The 21,931-nt window shown below is 41.1% G+C and overlaps 1 protein-coding gene across 1 annotated transcript in view; it reads right to left on the reverse strand.

Annotated features, from left to right (window-relative positions):
• Positions 1-21,643, reverse strand: part of LOC308121506 (roundabout homolog 1-like) — a 90,370-nt gene extending 68,727 nt beyond the window's left edge. Inside the window, exon 1 of the mRNA XM_080482765.1 lies at positions 21,136-21,643. Coding sequence (XP_080338891.1) covers positions 21,136-21,193 — 58 coding nt within the window. The 5' untranslated portion in view covers positions 21,194-21,643. The remainder of the gene's footprint in view (positions 1-21,135) is intronic.
• Between the last annotated feature and the right edge of the window lie 288 nt (positions 21,644-21,931).

Below are 21,931 nucleotides of genomic sequence, written 5' to 3' on the forward strand. Positions count from 1 at the left end.
AGACAGGCTTTATATATTATATGATATATAATGCATTCTCTCAGTACTGCATGAAATGTCATGAAAATAATGGTGTGACTGCCCTTGCATGCATTGCATTCTGTTGTGTGTATTTCTTTGTACATTTTTCATACGTCATCACCATTTGAAGCCAATTTCACCACAGCCACTGCAATCGTTAAAGTAGCCATAGAAATACGAATCAATACCTCCAACCGCGTCCACACTAACAACCACCAAATCACCTCTAATCCCCGATACACTGCTGAGACGTCAATCATGCAGGTCCTCTCAAAGAAACGGTGTAAGAAAGAGTCCCAGTGAGGCGAGGCACAATGCAAACCTCCCTAATGAGATCCAGGTACACAAGTCCAAAGCTTCAGTACATCCTACGTTCCATTCATCTCTTTCCAGCTCCCAGTGCAGCCAAGCATGCACAGCAGTCCACCGCCAATCCTGTCCACACACAGGCCATCTTATACTGTCTGTCCATTTTTCCCTCATGGATGTGGTGACCCTGGAGTGGATTCACCAAATAAACAGCTGCGAGTGTAATTTCTTCACCCTGCAGTGGTCAGTTCATTCAATACCTGAGTACAAAACTAACAAATACATCCCGGCTAAAATACATAGAGAGGAAAAAGATGGACACATGGCATGCAACCACTATTTACTTGCTTTATTGCTGTGTGTGAACACTTCACTGTTTTCTCATGCTGCTGCAAACGGCAGCTTGCAGTAATGTGCCAATGGCCTTGTAAAGCAGATAATCACCACCGTGCACAAGAGTGATGAGCTCCCACACACCCTCAGCAACCAATGAATCCCTCACAGACAAGTGTTTATCCAGATAGATAGCGCCTCACACTTTTTTTGTGTATATTTTATCACCCTATATTTTACGAATGTCATTAAAAAGTGAAAAAAAAGATGCTAACTTTATATATTTTTCTTCAAATAAGTTGAAAAAAGAAGAAAGAAAACCAGAATAAATAGATATGGAGTGCTTTTGATGAGCCTTCCCAAATCCACACTTGAATTTCATTTTTTTTTTTCCTTTGCTTTTCACTTTTCAATAAAGGATGGTACACGAACCTCAACAAAAGTTCTTTTTTTTTTTTTTTTTTTTTACAAAAGGAATGTAATTACCTTTTGAAAAATGCTCCTCGGTATGGGTTGAGAACCCTGCAGCAATCTTTATAAAAAGAACAAGAGCAGAACCTTTGTCCGCCCTCACATGGTGTAAATGTAGCCCATAGGTGTGTAAAAATCACACCTGATTGGTGATGAAATAAAGACCATTCTGCGAGGCAACAGTTTGGAAAACACTACAAGAGAAACCCTTCGAATCACTAAGTAGGACCCCCTTACGTTTTTCAGTCATTTACAATTTACGCGGCAATGTGTTTTCTATTTGTGACGCTGTCATTCATTGTATGTGGACATGGTGAAGCTGTTCTCAAAAGAAACATTGGAGAATTAGCACATTCATGAGGATTTTTTTTTTCATTTATTAATTTTTCAGTAAGCAAAAAAAAAAAAAAAAAGAAGAATAACTCAAGGGAGCAGTGACTTTTCAAGAGCCGGAAGGTAACAGCACGAAGCTTGTTCTTCAAACGCAATAAGAAAAATTGCTGAAAAGTGACGACAGGAAGAAAGCAGTGAATCCATGTAAAACCAAGTCAAGAAAAGCAAAACACACAGTGCAGCTATGTGAAACAAACCACAGACGAGGAAGGCAATATACCACCCACAGGTTTGTGTGGAATTCTTTTTCTCATTTAATACAATTTTACACATCGTCTGGATGTTTAGAGCAGTATTTGAACAATATAAACAAGGCAGCCGCTGTAGCCTCCCTCCCCTGTTTACGCCACACATCCTGCCTTCCTTGTTCTTAATTGTGTTGGGTTGATGCCTGGGGGTTTTTGGAGCTCCCCAAGCTCCCTGGCATTACTGAAAGGCAATATCAGCCGGCCACAAGTGGCCCCCCAAAAGACCAGGCTTTATCTGCAAAGGGCCAGCAGCCAGAGTGAAATCACTATGCAAAAACATGCACACAGGTGGAGCACAATGGAGAACATACATACACGCCAAAGGTCATTTGTAGCACCTGTGTACCTGGGAATATGTTTTTGGGGTTTTTTTGTGGTTTTTTTTTCAATTCTGTCAGTCATCCCTGAGGCAGGTCTGTTGTCTTGTAAGAGATGTCTGAGTAGTTTTGTCTCAGGCTGTAACCAAAGAGGTGAGCAGACAAGTCGATTTCCCTCATCACTGTGCGTCCCTCTGGAGAATCAAATAAGATGTGCAGCAAAAAAAAAAAAAAAAAAAAAAGAGCAGAGAGCCATACTGTGTTGAGATAACAAGCTGAGTATTTTGTATGTTGTGGCAAAAAGGAAGGCAATAGGGAATAAATTAAAAGAGGAAAAGAAGAAGTGATAGAGGGGGAAGGTGGGGGCTTTGAAATAACAAATCATGAGCGCCGAGATTGTAATAACACAATGTGAATGTAATTTACTGCAATGTTGGTGGTCTCGGATCAGCCCACCCCGGTGTCATTTACAGTACGACACTGTATGTATTTAGTGGGCATGAAAGAGGTCTACTGTGACTGTTTGGATCCAAACCAATGAAATATTCAGCAGTAATATCAAGTGTCACAATCAAATTAGGGTGCTATGGTGAGGTCAGAGAGGTTGGCACACACCGACACACCTTTTGAACCATCACTCAAGAGTCTTGGGTTACAGTGTTCAACTCGTATTCACGCTCAAAAATGTGCATAATTGTCTCTTTGCGGTTTGGCCAAACAAGCGGGTGCGAGTATAGCGATGGTGACATTTATTCATGTCGAACACAGCAGACTTAGTGTCATCCTTTGATGCTGCTGACAGCTGTATGACACAATCAGCGCATTTGGTAATTCTGAAAGCAGGAAGCCCACCGGAGCCACAGCGGTGATAAATCTCCACCCGCGGTGTGGTGGGATTACCTGTGCTCGAGTGCCATCTCTGCGCTGGAGGAGCCAGGAGTCGGGAGCAGCCAATAAAGGAGGGCAGATTTTGTGGGAGGCTTAAGAGTGTGCGCAATAAATGAAGCGGCCATGTCTTGTTAAGCCGCTTCCTTTTGTTTCAGTCTGCGAAAGTCATTTAGCTTTCCGTTTTAGTGACCCACGGGCTACGCGGCGGATCAAAGTCCACACTTTTAATGGCGAGACGGAGATTTACAGAAGCGTCTGGGTTCGTAGCGTGGACCTTGTGAGTCAAATGACACTACATGTTGCTTGGGCTCCGAGATAACACAAGAAGAATATGCAGTGAGGACGATTTGGAGGCTGTAAGAGAATTTAAAAGATATAGCATTTTGAAAGAAAGTGCCCACCACAGCTTTAAAAAGAGCAGCTGGACATGGAAGAAGAAGAAGAAGAAAAAAAAAAAAAAAGCTGAGCCAAACTGCTTGAGTTGTTTGAAATTCAAGTTGGTGGACAGAAATGAAAAATGTTACTTTAAAATTCCTTCACTTCTGGCCCAGCGTGTCGCAGTTTCACAATAAATAATGGCGCGACTACAAATTTATACCGCTGAATAAATCTTCTGTCTGAATAGGAAATGAGTGCTGTCAGCATTTCCATTATGAAACACACTTCATTGTTCCAGACAAGTCAGCTCTCAGACTAACGTGACACTTGACTCACAAGAGCAAAAGTAGTGATGTGAAAATTGGCAGATAATATGTAAGCGTTGGCCGTCGCTGCTTAAGCACATTTGATTATACTGGACTGTCAGCTAAATATCCAATGAATTGGTTGTGGAGCTGGCACTGCACCAAAAAAAAAAAAAAAAAGAGAGGGTTAGAACAGAGAGAACTTGTTTTATAAACACTTCGCAAAAAGGTTTACGTCCACGCAAACGACTAAATCACACTCAAAGCTATTTCTTTTAAGTCACATGTTCAGCAGTTCATTATAAACTTAAAATGATGAGCATATAAACCCTTATATCAGATCCTGTCAATGGAGTGTGGGTGGAATTTGCATGTTTTCTTTCTGAGTCTTTTTATGGATACTCAGTTTCTTTCCCCACAATCCAGAAAAAAAATCATTTTTGAGGTTTAGAAAAAAATGTGTTGCCGTCGACAAGTGTCACTATATTGCTCAAAGTTATGAATGTAAGAGTGTGTGATTGTCTCTCTGTTTTCCCTGTGATGGACTTGCTGTTCCAACAAATTGTGACATTATGTTTGATAAAGCAGAATAGAGATTAGTGGACACAAAACACATTTATCATCTAGGTGAAATATGATTTGATTGTGTCTTCACTTGTTGCACATGGACTCTCACAACAATTGTTATACATAATGTAAAACGTCCATTAGGAGGATGATTCAGCTCAGTATCGCAGCTCTCAGGTTGAAGATATTCAAGGGCACATTGCCTCGTAAAATCACCACTTATTTTCCACTTCACTTTTTATACATAATTTGCCCATCTTCATGCTGAAGTAACCAGAGCCGCCACTGATTATAGCTTCAGATCGATCATAAACAATACCAGAGGGGCATTGATTGTCTCAGCTAATTCTTGGCAGTGAAGCAAATGAGTATAGTTTCCAGAAATATCAACACGCATGCATGCATGCATGCACACACACACACACACACACACACACACACACACACACACTCCATTCATTTGTAAAGTAAAACACAGAGAACCAATAAATGCCAGACATTCTTTCTCAGGCTGTATAAACTACAATTAAGTGGAACAGTTGAACACTGTCATTCAGTCAAGAATGCAGGGGGGAGGAATGCGAGTGTGTTCCTGTGCCTGTGTGTGGTCAGGACAAGGTGTCTGTAACCGCACTCTCTCTTAAATCGAACTGATTTTGAGCTGCGTCCGTACATGCGGCTCATAATCAGGGGAAGCCATGAAAGAGTCGAGGTATGATCCCATAACGCGGCCATTCAGGATGTTTTCCAGCCACCTTTCCAATGGCACAATAGCGCAGTGAGGCAATCTCTAGGGAGGACAGTCAAGGTCACGGACATGATAACACCCTCCCGACTGCAGATGTTCAGGGCAAGATATGAGCTGAGTGAAAATGTAAGCATCAGAACAGAACTCACATTGTAAGCCCATTGTATTGTATTACTGGCCTTTATGAAAACAATGATCATGTATGTTATGACTAAACTTTCATGATTACAGTTCAGATTAATTAAGTGTAGTTCTCTACCTTTAAGGGTTTGTCGGAGATCATGGGAAGGTGGCAACACTTTGTCATGAGGTTGCCAAGGTTAGATTTGCACACATCCAAAGTAATCTCTCAATTATTTTATATCAAAGGGTCCTATTTTTGTACATTACTCAGATTGGGTGTGTCCATCAGTGTTTTGGCTAATCAAAGATGAGACATGGCATGCTTAGCCTTTCTTAAGGGTAATCTAGGGGAGCTCCAACAAAAAAAATAAAAAAAACACTAGTTCATTTACTCACCAACACAAAAGCCATTCCTTGAGTATATAATAGGCTTTATTGTTTACAATGAATTAGTGAAGAGATACCATGGTGAAACACTGGTTTGCCACATCACAGCAAGAACACTTAGGTTTAATTCCAAGTGTATATGTTTCCTTTTAGCGTACATGAGTTTATTATGGAAGATTATCTCTTTGACTTTATGCTTTGATAATTTTACTTCCAAATAACAGTGTTCTTTCTTTCCGAACTGGAGCAGTTTGTTGACTTTTGGGTTTTTTCTCTGCTTATTTTTTGTGCTTCTGACTTTTTCTACTGTGTGAAATATCAATCCCAGTATCAGTCCAAATGCTTTAATTCGTCCATCACACCATTTTTTGAAGCCATTGAGATTAACTGCAATTTTGTTTGAGGTTTAAATTCTGTCATTTTAAAATTCGAGTGCAAGAATGCAAAGTGCAAGGAAACATAAATTGTTACAGTTCATTCAGTCTTATGCATATTACACAAGACAATTGCACATTGCCTGCACACACACACACACACACACGAAAGCTAATTTCCTAACAGGACTCACAGAGAGTTACATCTGACATGCAAACTAATGCCAACAGTGTACATTAATACATTAATCTACCAATGCACAATGTGGTTTATGATGCCTGAAAACGTTTGCATTGTTTATGATTGTGTCTGTTTTGAACACATTTGAAAAGCAGAGATCGTGCTATTTTTCGTTAGAGGCATTTCCTCATCTGAGCCCTACAATTTTAATTTGAGAGAGTTTTATCCTAACACATTTCTGTGTTGTACCTCTTTTTAGGTCCAGCAATATTTTATAGTTTTTCCTACAGCTTTAACTTTGATGGAGATGATCCCCCATATTGATGTTTCCTGATATCTTTACATGTTTGATACTTCTACAAATCTACCAACACATCCACCTCCAAGAATATGTTGGTGGTTGGGGGCACAGCACTCAATCCAATCACTTCATGGCCATTGCAAGCAATAATGCACGCAAAATCTTGCTCATCCGTGAAGTCACTCATGGTGTTAATCGAATTTGATCATCCGCAAAACACACACCGAAAGGCTGTGGTGGCCAGAAGTTCACAGGTTCAAATCCCACTGCAGACAGGTTACTACCACTGTGGTTCCCTGAGCGAAGCCCGTGACCCTCGACAGCTCCGTAAACGCCGCACTGTGGCGGCCCACTGCTGCAAGTATGTGTAGTTAAGGTTAACTGTGAATACGATGGGTTAAATGCAGAGAAATCGCTTCCCCAAGGGAATCGATACAGTATGCTTTCTTTCTCACAAATCAAGAGGATCTAAGCAAGTCAGGCTTTATGTGTGTACCCAGTGATGGACTGGTAACTCGCCCAGAGTGTGAACAGCTCAATGTTGCCTGGAAAAGAGTTCAATAAAGAGAATATAAAAGATGGATCAATAGATAGCACTTTAAGCTACTTTGCATGCAAATAGACTACTACCCTTTCTTTAAAAATCTCTCTATTAAAGAACTGCAATATGGTAACACAGAAAAACTACATTTTGGTTTGCCATCTGTTAAATGCTCACTGAAAAGGTAACAAGCAATGAAATCCCCAGGGCACACTCCAACCAGAACATTGCTGGTGCATGATAAACATCTGAGCCAAGTAGGTCACCAGGACACTTAAAGTGGAGAGTAAATCCATCAAGCTGTCTATGACAAACACACACACGCACACACACACACACAAAGGGCCACACATATTGCACCTTTCTTCTGATGCAGATTTGTAAGAGTCTAATTTGGTGCATCAGCGTTGTTCTGATTTGAATCATGCATACATGAATGTCAACTGCATTGCTGTTCAGGTGTGCATGGCATATTCTGAACTATACTAATTATGTTTCCCTGGTAATCACTGATTGCATCACAGAACGGCAGCATACACGACGTGTTTGTTTTTTAATACAAATAAGTTGAGGTGGACGATAGTCGGGATTTATCTTCCGTATTTGCAATGAGAAACACCCCTGGAATACAACTGTCTGGAAAGGCCAGCGGCCCCTCCGAGAGGCTTATTCTCACTCCATTAAATGTTCAGTGGAAGGTAAAGTGGCTGTATAGGCCATTGATTATCACTCAGGCAGAGCTTGAGAGTCAAACTTCCCATGAACAGAGCAGACATAGAGGTACTTTGTTATTATTACAGAAACAAAATCGGCTCATACGGTCCTATTTGTAATTAAACGCATCCATCATGGTTCTTTTAAATGCTCGATAATCTCATCATCTTGAACTGAAATATAATCCAAAGTACGAGTGAGGAGAGTCCATTCCTGACCTTTCGCAGTTGTTTCCTTCATCTCTTTTGAGGTTTGTGAGTTATGAAAATGTTGTTTGAACTCGCTGCGTAAACACTATTATTACTTTAGCTTCATGCTGTGTCATTGCTCGTCACAAGTGCATGTCTGCATGACCTACATTTACTTTTGGTCTTAATTGCGCCCCTGGTAGCGACAGTCCAGATGTGAAATGGCTGTCAGACTGTGAGGGGGAGAGACACTGCCCTGGGCTCCGAGCTCATCCACAGACTGGAGCCCTACGACGGGAGTCATTTCATGCACGCACACATGCAGATAGAGAAAGACAAAATGTTCTTGGCCACAAAAAAGACAGACACAAATACATTTGAGCTAGGTCTTGGTTTCCTTCTCTTTCTTTTGTCCTTTTCTTTTTTTATTCCTTTCTCTGTTAATAAATTGCTTTTCCTCACACACACACACACACGCACGCACGCACGCACGCACGCACGCACACACGCACGCACACACGCACGCACACACGTACACACACACACACACACACAAAAACATAGAAGCACATTCACACACGCTCACATTCAAACTAATTTCTTCCATTATTTACATTGTTAATGAATATTTGTCTACGTGAAACTTTGGAACCCTCTCTCCTCACAATACAAAGGGATACATGTGAAGTTAAGTGGTTAAAATACATTCCTTATAAGAGGGAGTATTTTATCTGTGCTTCCGTCTCGTCCCGGTGATATACTAGCGGCCTGTCCAGATTGAACCGCACCTTTCATCCACTGATTCATGAAGTTTGATTTAGATGGTAAAGACAATGATGGAAGTGGTTCTTGATTGGTCATACATTCATGTCACTTTTTCAGACAAATAAAGTAAAAATAAGGTTAAACTTTACCTTGAGACATCTGTTATTGGAAAGAAAAGACAAAACTAAGTTCTCCAGTGGTGTTTTTGTTGGACTATACTCACAGTAAAGCAGCTATTCTGAACCTTGGAAGCTCCCAAAGTCAGTATTAAGACAGTATATCCAGCCACGGCTTATTATAGTTCAATGCAAGACTCACTCACTCATAATGTCTTGACATCGTCAATACCCTGCTTATCAAAAGAGGAATGGATCTAATTTATCGCAGCAATAAGCCCCACTCTTGGAGAGCACTCAAACAACCTCTATACACGCTTGATGGTATAGCTCTAGTTAGATTACATTTAAACGTGGATATTAAAATGGCATAATGACTTGTGCGAGCATGAGGAAAATTGTGTCTGTACAGTATTGCCAAGTGTGTGTCTAATTCTATTTGTGTGTCCTTAATGACATTTGTGAGCGCTGAGTGCACAGATTGCCATGTGCATATTGAAATGTGCATACACAGATGTATGTAGTTAGATTTGTGTGGCCACATTACAATATGCCCTATGTTCGGTGTGTAATGAAAGATTTGAGAGTGTACAAAGACCTGTAAATGGCTTCACCTCTACTTCCACCATGATGTTTTTACAAAGTGTTCTGCTTCTTTTCTGCTCTCACAGAGATCAGTCACTAACTCCAGTTTTGGTTGCCCTTTATGTACAATGTCTGACTCACAGGCCACATGACTTTTGTTCTGCACTGTATTTCATAGCTATACAGTCTTTATAATACTAAATAGCAGCATAGCAGTAATTAGAAATTACCAAACATAACATTACAGAACTGGATAGGTCCAAGCTTGACACGATTGGGCCTGGAAGTCTTGCTTAAGGCAAAGATAAACCTGGATGTACGGTAAGATCTCTGTCTCAAAAGAACAAAATTCACTTCACTGAGAGCTTGAACTGTGGCGAATGCAAAGAGCAAGACATTTACATTACCACGCACACATTTAATTCTGCACAAGCCAAAGATTGTACATGTGTACAAACATTATATATATATATATAATATTATACAGACAAATCTCTCTATGCCCAAAACAAAATACCCGCAAAAAATATTTCATTACGGACATATAAATATCATTTTCTAAACACAAATCAGTGCATATACACAAATCAAGGTACAGACACACAACTCTGTAAGTCACCTTGCTTGTATATTAGGCCCACACATTTACATCGGCAAACAAATGAATATTTCATAATTAACAAGATTGATAATGCCGCCGCTGCTGTCAGTGAGAGCAGCTTTAACCAAAGATAATTCCTGACAAATTCCACCTCAAAAGCTCACTAATTAACACACTAAGATGAGAGTGAAAATAACCTTCACGAGTCACTGTAACCAAAAAAGAAATGAAGGGCCTGAGCCATCATAAATCCAGCTGTGGAAGAAATAACAGTGATAGAAGGATTCAGAAAAGATTACAAGACTTAAGAAGGGGTAAGACACAAGAAATAAATGTGTTATAAAGTTTGCGAATAAAGGTTGTGGGGAGTCACTATGAGGAAATGCCTTTAGCCAGAATAACAGCAGCATCACTGCTAAAGTGCTGAAGCCTCGTTCATGTTTCACGTTTTTCTCGCGTCACAGAAAACTTTCATTGCATTTTGGATTAGTGCTGAAAATACAACTTCTTGAAAACTGACTCTGTGGAAACGGAAGAAAAAACGACTTTCCGAAATGCTGCTACTTCACATTCGCACCACAGCCGTAGTAAATAGTTCTTCTACGCATGCGAAAGTATATGAACAATAACAACAATGTTTGCCTCCAGAGTGGCACGATTCCCAGTCCATATATTCTCCTGGGACTTGGTACTTTTAGAGTTGAGAGTCACCTGTAATAGCAATCCAACTTGGTCGTCTGTCCATACAAATGTACTCGCCACTGTTAATGTTGATGGCATGTTGTTCTCTGCCTGACAAAAACAACAAACAGTGCCAACTCATGGCCTGGCATGCGAACGACATTGTTTTCAGCGTTTCTGCTGTTTCCGTGTACACAGACATCGTTTTCAAAACATTGGCGCGTAAACGCAAAACTTTTCTAACATGAAAAAAACTAAAACAAAGTGTTTTAACTTAAAACCTGAGTCGTATCGCTTCTTCTTTCATAAACATGTTAAAAACAGGCCCACCCGATTAACCATGAAAAGGATAGTGTGTGATATTTTGTACATCTATCAGACAGGATTCTCAGTACATTCCATTAGTAAATCAGCTTTCACACATATCAAGGTTGCAGTTCTTTTAATATGTGCAAACCTTTATTAGATCAGGCTCCAATCGTCTTTTTTTTTTTTCTTTTTTTGTATGTTCACTCACACATCCATCCCCAGTTCTGAGGCACAGAGAGTGGGCAAAGTACATCACACTCTCTGGTGATCGTGCTACCCGAGCTGTCCAACACCTGTTGGGTTTATATGTGCTATTTGGTAACATCTGTGCACCAAGACCTAAAGTAGGATAAATACCATTTAAAATGCTTATATAAATGTCCGCCTGTCGACATCTAATGTCATTTGACTGATGAGACTCTCAGTACATCTGCTTTCACAAACTGCCCTTGTTCCTTTAATTGAGCCAGTCAAATTCTTTAGAAACTGAAGATATTTTCATGCCAGAAATGCAATTATGAAACTGGGGGCATTTTACCTACGTGTTTTCCTTTTCACAAATTAACACACCGGCATGGCAGCGCTCGCAAAGTAGTAGCATTCGAATAGAATTTGTTTCCTCTCAAAACACTTTTGAATCTTAAGGCAGCAGTCAAACTGTTTCAAAAACAGCAACGGCTGTGTGAGACATTGGCGGCATTCAAGCCAAGGAACCAAGTGATCTTATCAAAACACAGCTGCTGCTGCTGCTGCTGCTGCTGCTGCCATATCATTACCTTCTCTAAAACACAGGCCTCATTTCAAATATTAAACCTCTCTGCTTCGCCACAGAAAACATAGATTTCATGAACCAGAGTCAGTTGCATTAAAAACCTGTACTTTTTCCCCCTGCTTAAAAAATGAACCTGTATGTTGTCTCATACAGCACAAAGCATCAAAATAAAGGGGATTGCTGCTCAATAACTAAGACGAAGGTCTTGAACTTATAATGTAAATACAGCTTCAAATAAACTAAGAGTTTGAGTGAAATATAGCTAAAGGGTCTATTTTTCACACGCTATTTGTTCATGACGATCAGCTAGGAGAAGCAGCAACGAGGCAACGAAGCTTCACAGTGAGAAAAAAAACCAAAAACACAAAGAAGTCAGAGTTCAGCGAGGAAGAGAATCAACTCCTGGAAGTCCATAATATCCTGACCTCTTTTTCCTCACAGCAAACCTGCTCGTGTCAGTCACTTCGCCTGCACATACATCCTCGTGTGCTCTTTGACAAATTACTTTTCAGTGAAGGATTGAAGTGCGAATGAACAGACTTCAAATTTGCCCTTTAATTCACATGAAGAGACAAAAGATGATCCTTTCCAAAAGCTTTACCAACAGATTTTTAGAAGGTGATTAAAAAAAAAAAAAAAAGCCGGTGTGGTATTTATCTGAGTTTATTTGTATGAACAGCTTTTCATTTGGCTCGGCGCATGGCGCTGCTGTTGATCGCACATGTTGGCACAGGCTCGGTAGTTGGGTGTTGACGTAAAGCACACATGGTTAAAAGCCCCACTTTCCGGTTTGATGTGCTGTGTGGACTGCGTTTGAGAACACGTCCAAAAAGCCTCTTCACGCTTTTTGGATTACGTTGAGGCTTTCCAAGGTAAGAAATATTCTGTAACTGTAATCTGTAATTAGAAAAAGTATTTTACTGGAATGCAAAAACATATACGGGAATACATGTACAATATATTCGCGGAAACAGAAAATGATGGGGTAATTTAGCCTACGACACTACAAAGCAGCTCTACTGTACATGGACGTTGAGTAGACGTCTCCAGCTTTAGACGGTTGGGTTAAAGGGAATCAGATTCTCTCTTGCATCTCTCTTTTGATCGTCTTTATACAAGTTAGGTGGTTCCTAACATCGTTCCAGATTTCTACAAAATAAATGCATTCGAAATGAAAACGCATTTTAACATACAGCTTTGTGGCATAAAAAAATGTGACCTATTATAGCGTTTATGGCCTAAGCCAGGGGTGTCGAACACATTTTAGTTCAGGGGCCACATACTGTCCAATTTATCTTGAGTGGGTCAGACCGGTAAAACTGTGCCATAATAACCTTTCAATTTAAAGTTCTTCTTTGTTGTAGCTCAGAGTTTACAAAATGAAAATATCTAGATTTTTCACACAAAAAAACCCAAAAAACTATTACTATTGAAAATGACTCCGATCTCAACATGAAGCCAATTTCAATTAAACCTTCCGATGCAAAACACAGTGAAACAGTCCAAAAAAAAACGTATTCTATAGCTGTTGCATTATGCATGTTTCTACAAACTCAAACTGACAGCATGGCTTTGAGGCCAGTTTGATAGAAACGAGGTAGCTATCTGTCATCATGATATCTCACCTTGAGACTCAGTGTTGCGTTGGTTCTGCTACTCTTGAAGAATTTGTTAAAAAAAAATTAGGTCCCCCAGAGGAGCCAATCCCACACTGTAAAAACTATTACAAGTTGAAACAACCTCTACTTGTAGGGTTTTGATGTAGAAAATACTGCAATTCAGACGATCTTATTGAACATGGATGTGGTTTGACTTAATATAGTTGCGACAGAAAAAAAAAAAGAAACTTAAAAAATCTGTTCCCAATCTTCCACAATGCAAAAAAAAAGGAGGCGTTTGAGGTGAGCAAAACCCTGCAGGTACTTTAGCTGATTGGTGAAGCTCTGAAAATCAGAGGCAAAGGGAACATCGAGTCTGTGAGAATGACGTTCAGAAGTTTTCTTTTATCTCCGCGCTAGTGTAAATTCTGTCCATGAATTAATTACTGTTTTTTGCAACACAGCCACCAAAGCCTGCAGATGTCACGGTGCCTAACACCTTTTCACATTCCTGTCGACACCACCTCTCTTCCTTGCCATCTAATTAACCTGAGGCATATTTCTTATATATGACGCAATTCCACTGGTCATCATGCCATTCTACATGAACCCTGAAATGAAGGCCTGCAAGGGAAACTGAAACCCGGCACAGGAAGAGAGAGAAAATCTAATTGAAGAAGGCCAAACATGTCTCTGGGATTCTCTTTTTTTTTTTCCATATAAATTCTGTTTTATTTGCTATAAATAAACTCCTGAGGTGAATGAAATTGGAAGATTCTCGATGACTGCCAAGAAAACCAGACGAATCAAAAGTAGCATGGAGGAAAGAGTAATGAAAAGTAATCAGAAGTATCGCACTGGAGATCAAATATTTTCAGAGAAGCCTAAGGCGGGTCTGTGGAATGAATTGACATCGAATCATATCACGATAAATTAGATTTATGATTGCAAATCATGACATGTCATGAGTTTGTTTCTTTGTTTTGTTTTATAAGGCTTTATCAAAATAATATGATTTCACCAATTATAGTATAACCCGAAGTGTTTTATTCGCTTATTTACATTCCGTCAGGACAGATCATTACTTTTCAAAGACCTGACAGTGCAGACATCTTTTGAAGGCACCAATAGTCTACCCTGTAAAAGACCTCACAATATCCGTATTGAACGAAAACACTTGACAATGTATCACAATCTTGGCAGCTTCGTAAATATGCTAAACAAGGTGTCAGACGCGCCTGTATCAAGCAAATTAAATGCAAAACTCACTTTTAGATGCCTCTTTTCAGTTAATTATGCTCAAAGAGGAAAAGAAAATCGCACTGAGCTAAGAATAAGCTAAAGAGACACGGTCAGCATCTCGCAGTCCTATCTCCCACAGGCCCATCCACACAGCTAATGAGAGTGCATGTCAAAATGCGCGAGATGCTTTGAGAGGCTACATTCCAACATTAACTCCGAGCTAATGAAGGTAACGTTAGGTATGGTCTCCTCGCTGTAATAACAAGGTCAGTCCTGAGGGCACCGTTCTCGTACCCCCCTATTGATCACAGCGCTCGCTCTCTTCATCATTCACGAAAAGCCTTGACACGTCAAGTGAAAAAACTGTGTTTGCTTTCAATATATTATGATCAAGGCTGTCAGGTTTCGTTCTAATATCTGAATTTTAAGTAAATTACCAGAGAGAAACCCATAGAAATCAGGCCCGTCTGCATCACTTGTGCACAGACGCTTGGTTACACATAGCCGGGAAGCTGACACGACGCGTGTTATCTGTCATGATGCCAGCGTCAGAAAATATCCGGCCTGATGAGAAGCTCCTCTCATCTCTTCTTCCAAGACATGCTTGGCAGCTCGTCAAATTCATCCCAGCAAAAAGGACACTAAACAATCTTTTTAAGGCCATAATGAAAAAAAAGCAGCCGGAGAATGAATTTTTACTCCACATCTATTTTCTCCGTTTTCACAACACACCGGTCTTACACTTATTTCAAATCCACAGTGCCATTGATGTCTGCACTTGGAACTCAATCAACTGGCATTGTAGTAGGCTTTCAAAGCCCATAATGCAACAGGACTCTTTTCTATGCACAGATAACATTACTGCTCTGACATATTTGCCTTATTACAGGTTGATGTGTGAATTTCACCCAACCGCATGGCATTTGAGGGGCTAACTATTAATAGGTGTGCTAATTAAAGCGATGTATGCATGTTTTGGACACTTCAGTGAGGGATGCTCTGGTGGGAAACAGTTCTTTATGCTGCAGGCTTTGAACCTCGTCAGTAATGACAGGCTGAGACTGGAGACAAATGAAGGAGAAAGATGAGAAGGGCTGAGAAAATGGCAGAGGGATAATCTGCACTACTGATGCGTTCTCTCACCAGCGTAAGCCATCGCGCTTTGTTTTTTTTTAGCTAATCTATGGTTTAACACACAAAGCTAGCTTAATTGACGATACGTGTGAGAATGCGGCCATTTTTCATGGGCGTGTGAGCGGGAGCGTGACAAGACTGCAAAAGATCCATCAGAAAGGGGTATTGATTCGATTGATTATTAGACGCCTGACTGGAGAGGAGACGATTCACAGAGGGAACCTAAAGAACCATTTCAGAGGTCATACCACTGTGACCTTTAAAGCTGTCCTTTCAAAATATTAATTCCACCAATTACTCTGAAACCCAAATCCTAAAGGAATACACCCTCACTTTTAAAGATACTGCAACCGCTGCAGTACTTCAATCAATGCTGCCACGTTGACACCTTAAAAGGTTACAGCACTTCTCAGAGACAGAGTTTCGTCTGAGAACAAACAAAAGCCAGGGTCGGCACGTCCTGACAGTCGGAGGGTGAAAAATGTATTGGCACAGTTTAACACTTCCATCGCAAGATGTCACAATTACTTATAACTTCACCCAAAATTATGGCGAGCAGATCTGTTTACTGAAGGAATTATCCCAAAGTGCCTCAGCAAAGACAGAAAAGTGGACATTGGCCTCAGAAAAGGAAAACGCTGGGCAAAAGAGTACAAACAAAGCAGAGAAAACCACAAACCCAAGGGAGTTTCTGAGCCTGGAAGTTCTACTGTCCAGATGAGAGCAGCTATAGCTTCAGAATCCAAAGTACTTTTTTTTTTGTCTTTTCAGCAACTATTTTCAGGAATAGGCACACAATATTAAAAGAAAGAAATATAATTTAACCAGAAATCAGTCAAGCCTAAACACAGAACAAACTGGATGGTGAACAGTATATCAAATCTAGCTTCATCCTTTGACCATGTGTTTCAAACAAAAATGTATTTGTCTCAAGCTTGTATTTGGGTTGCATCAGATGAAGACATCACTTTGTTAAAGCCTGATAATTCACCTGAAAGAACTGAAATTGCTGACTGAACACCTAAGCCACACCAAAAATGAGAGCGGAAAACGGCTGAAACAACAAGGGGAGGTGTGGGTGGATGCTGCAGGCGAGGAACCTGCTACCTTCGTAGGGCAGGCAGAAGGCGATCGATCCCCCTCAAATTGAGGAGCTGTGTGTGCACATGTGCCTTAGAGTCGTATGTGAGCCTGTATGGAGGTGTGATGACCTGTGAGCTCCGGGCCCAGAGGCACTTGCCAGAGCTCCCGGTAGCTGCGCTTTCCCCAGATTAGCAACCACACTCTGCAACGCCGCGCTACATGAAACCAGCGAGTAAACAAGCGAAGCAATCATGAATCACAACTTTCAACAGACAATCTGATACGGCACAATAAAAACAAGCGTGCACCGACACCATTACATATGCATTTATGCACATTCAGGCAGAGGCAAACAATCCCGGCAACATCTGCAGGGATTTGAGAGAGTAGAGCGATAGTTATTCTGCTCCGACAGTTCCTGGTGGGTGAAGTTCTCATGAGCAAACACTTGTGTCAAACAACGTTCATTTGGCCTGACCTAATTTCTCCGCAGGCTGACTTTGTGGATGCTTTGAATGACAATGAAAGCTATCACCTGAGATTAAAGGTGTTCATAATCAGTCGTGGACTGGAAAGTCTAGAGATAACCTTCAAAGCGGTGCTGATGAATTCCCAGGAAGGAAAAACAAATTGCTAAAAAAAAAAATTAAAGTCCATCAAAGCTGAAAAACAAGGTGTGCCTGAGCATATGCATGCAAAAATGATCCAGCATCTATCTTTAAAACCACATTGCTTTCAACATTATCAGTCAGTGTGGATCAAGAACATCTATCTTTTTGAAGCGTATGAAGAAATTGGAAAAACAACATCCATGGTGATGCTTCCCAACCGAACAGATGCCTACTGGAGCTTATTAACTCCTTCATTTCTATGACACTCTGGAAAGAATTTGACAATTTTATCCAACAAACAAAAGGAATTCTTGCCGGGCTACGGCGATGTCCTATCAGTCCTATCATCCATGGCAAAGAAGTCCTCATTAGTAGTGGGACTCAGCTCATCACTGTCACCATCACAAAGACTACAGGGAGTCTTGTTAGCTTAGGGGACGACACAGCGGGCCAGCTTCCCCCCAATCAAGCATCAGGTCCGGCATTCGTTAACAAGTGCCGCGCCAGTGTTTTGAGTCTAAACAGTGGACCTCTCAGAGCCACGAGTGTTGGTCACTAAAGCAGCATGAGTAAGTACATGTGACCTCTGACCTGTGTGCAGCTCACAGTCCGACGCAGCAACCCGGCGTGTCAGTTTAAAGCGATCCCTGCCGGGCTGCTGCACCACACCACTGATGGAATGAGGCTGCGCTGAGCCGGTCTCCCAGCCCCTCTTCTACTTACCTCACCACAGATAACACATGGATGAGAGGGATTATAAAGGTAAAATATGCCCCAGAGGACCTCCGCTACATATTGCTAAAGCAATTAGCTCAGTTATTAGCTTAGCTGGTGAAGTTATTATGACGATATGGCGTTCACATTCAAAGCACGACCATCCTAACACAGATTTATCACATTATGGGCTGTTCTTCTGTTTTCCTGCTGTTCTTTTTTGAGGAAGTGTTTGTGGACCATCCAATAAAGCAGGGCGAATGGCGAGCCAAAGCACAGCGTCACTCTGGGGATGCATAATTAAGATCTGTGAGGTGGTAGGGGGAAAAGCCTTCCCCAACACGAGAGCACGCTTATAATGACCATCATTTAGGTTATTACATTTCATCCAATTACCATTGGCAGAATTATTATTAAGAGATTAAACCCTCAACTGAGGGGACTTCCAAGTTCTTGTTCGATGATAAAAATCAGTTAACACTAAAACATGAAGACACTTTTAATATGGACCAAAATCTATTTATTTTTAATGCAGAATCAGTGGGGAAACAAGTCAAATCATTCTGGTTTTAATTAATTCTCTGTTAATGATAATGTTAAATAATAATGTTCTCTCACACACACACACTTTTTATGTACCACGCACACACACACACACACACACGCTTCAGACTCTTCACAACATTAATGTTTGTTGAGGGGGGTCTACCTAAATATCACTATAAACCTCTGCTGACCATAACTATCAAATGCATAACTGTGCATACTATATTGATTAAAGTACATAGTTTCCACCAAAAATTTAGAATCCATTTATCTTTCATACGACTTTATCCAGATTAGCAGGGTGCTGGAGACAATACCAGCTGACTATAGAGGAAGGCAGGGTACACCGTGGACAGGTCATCAGTCCATCACAGGGCAAACACAGACAGACACACACACACACGTGGGTAATTTGAAATAACCATGTAGAACATACAAACTCATCCAGAAAGGCTCCCAAGCCCAACCCAGACATGAACAGAGGACATTCTCGCTATAAAGGGAGGCTTCTGACCACAACACTACAATAGGAACAGTCATTATCGGGGGGGGGGGGGGGGGGGGGGTTCTTGAAGAAAAAGACCCCTTGCACTGCCCACCTTTCCACCTCTAACAACTCCATATCTGAGACAAAGCATGGAGTCAGACAGAGAGTAGAGCTTTGTACTATAACCGTCATAATACATTTACTTCAAGGAAGTCCAAGAGTAACTAAAACTAAACAAGCTAAATGTTTTATCCAACTTTCTCCTTTGTGCAGACAGTTTGCAGCATGCAATGGGGAACGTGGGCAATTTTCGGTCCAATTTAGCATATTCACACATAGTTAAAAAGCAGAGAACAGGACGGTAGCTCTCAAACCACTTTGGACATACTTGAAACGCTCTAGACTGTGGTGGTTACCAAATTTGCCAGTCTGGAAATTTACAGTCAACAAACTGGAAAATGATTGTCATGCACATATTTGTGCTCTTGATGTGGACAGGCATGCCTTTGTGTGTTACCCTTTTTAAAGTTGCTACTGACATTCAAGAGAATGAAGTGCTGTTTTATATCCACGTGCAAACACTGTACAGTTTTTTTTTTGTTTTTTTTTTTTTGTCTTTAAGCCAGCAGGGCTTGGAAACGCATTTAGCACATTATCTTTGGTTTGGAAAGTGTCCTTAATGCTTATCATAATGTTATTTTTAAAGAGTGGCGTCACATACAAAAGTAAAGCTGAACATGTGTACTGTACAAGGTGAGGTTATTTCAGCTGTCACTGGAGCAGGAACTTTGGGAGAGAAAAAAATCCCTTCTAATGCTGTCAAGTGAAGGAAGTCGCGCTGGAGATAATGCCATCGATCAATGTCAGACACTTATGACAGAACTAGCACAGAAAACATAGTGTTTCTTTAAGCCTGTGGCCTCTGCTAATGTCAGTGACAGCTGTCTTTGTTTTATGGAGTGAACACAACTGACGCCACGAGGAAATGTGTCAGAGTCTTCAATTGTAATTTTTGTGGCTTAAGGATGAAACGTATATTAGCACACACAGGTAGGTATTTTCAAGTATAGTCCACTAATCCACTGTAAACAACAATTAAAAGAAACTTAATCTTTTGGTTTCTCCTTTCAAGGGTCACCTATTAGGATCATCTGCCACCATCTCGGTTAGTCGTCTGCTGTTACACCAACCATCTCCTCCTTCACTCTATTCATCAATCTCCTCTAATGTCCTTCTCTTCTCCTCCCGCCTTGCAACTCCATTCCCAACATCCTTTGTCCGATACATCCACTATCTATATATCCTCAGCACATGCCCAAACCATCTCAGGCTTTCTATCGCATAAGCTGTTCTGCAACGTGGTCCCAAACTTTTTTATGTACCACACACACACACACACACACACACACACACACACACACACACACACACACACACACACACACACGATATCAGTGTTATATCAGCTCGTGGTAATTTTCAAAGAATTAACCTCGATCCACCAAAACAAAAACACTTTAACACCCTGTGGAAATCCATCAACATGTGTAATCCAGAGCTTTTCTTTTTTTTCCACCCTGTGTGTCTGTCTCTGATTTCTCTCAGTAAGAATGATGTTTTACCATGGTTTGTGGCTGATTTCCCAACATGCTGAAGGTGCCAAACTAAACACATGCAGTGCATATTATGTACAGTCTTTCTGTTCAGACTGTCTGAAGGTGAGAACTGCTCAAATGACTCCCCCCTGCATTGACTCATGCTGGGAGAGTTTTTTTTTTTACAATTTACACACTCAGAAATACATTTTCAGACAACCATGAATGCTGATTTGATCACGGACTAGCAAATGCAACAAGGGGGTAGGCTGCAGATGGATAGGTCACACTTATTGCTGCATGGGACACAGACTAACTATACATGCTGCTTCCAGAGAAAAGGTGACCACAATATCCTCACATGAGAAAATTCTCCATCTTCTCTCACTTCTTTCTAACTTCTCTTTCTGCGTGTGCAGCCAATTCCTTTATAGTTATGAAAAAGGGGAGAGAGAAAAAACGTGCCCTTTAATAGGCATTAACATGCAAATGAAATATGAAACTCATACCTGAACAAATCTTTAGCAATGCCAGTAGACAGTAAATTCCTGCGAAACCGACAGGCATCTCTGAGAGCAGCTGGGAAGCTGGATATCCAGTTAGAATTAGTTTTCTGTCTGTGTCATCTAAATTACAACTTCTTCGGAGGGTGGAGGAGAGTTCCTGCGCTCCTCGGCAGGACTCGGATAATAGCGTTCAGAGTAAATTTCTGCCTGATCCAAAGTTCGAGTCAGTCGGAGACATGGTCGCGGGATACTCGACAAGTAATCCACTCCACGCCGCTCGGCTTTCCTCCGCACCCCACGCCGGACTCCTCACTTCCAAACGCTGCTAACTTCGCGGAATTCATCGGTGATTCGCTGGGAGCTCCACTTTGGAAGATTCCCCGAAAAAGAGAGAGAGCGAGAGAGAGAGAGAGAGCGATTATCGAGAAGAAGGAGGAAAGGAGAGAGGGAGGGTGGCGGGAGGGAGGGGGAGCGTCCACTTGCAGTCACTTTAATGGTTTAAATGTGCTGCGTTGCCCCGGTTTGGTGCGACTGGCACTGGTTGGATGAGGCGCCGTGCGTCTTTGCGCACAGAGCTGCCTTGGTTTTCCTCCCCAGTCAGAGGCTTTTCTGTTTTGCAGAGGAGATTCCTGCGAGTTAGGCACCGTTTAACCGCATGCGAAGACACAGCCAGAGAGATTGGCTCCTCTAAGACTGTGCTTGTAGCTCATTCTTTAAGAAAAGACAATTCCATCACGTTACCACAAACTATTGATTAAATATATAAAACCCATCCCTATATGAATTTCCACTAAGTGAA

Source organism: Lipophrys pholis (genome assembly GCF_963383615.2).
Source record: "Lipophrys pholis genome assembly, chromosome: 16".
Lineage (NCBI taxonomy): Eukaryota > Metazoa > Chordata > Actinopteri > Blenniiformes > Blenniidae > Lipophrys > Lipophrys pholis.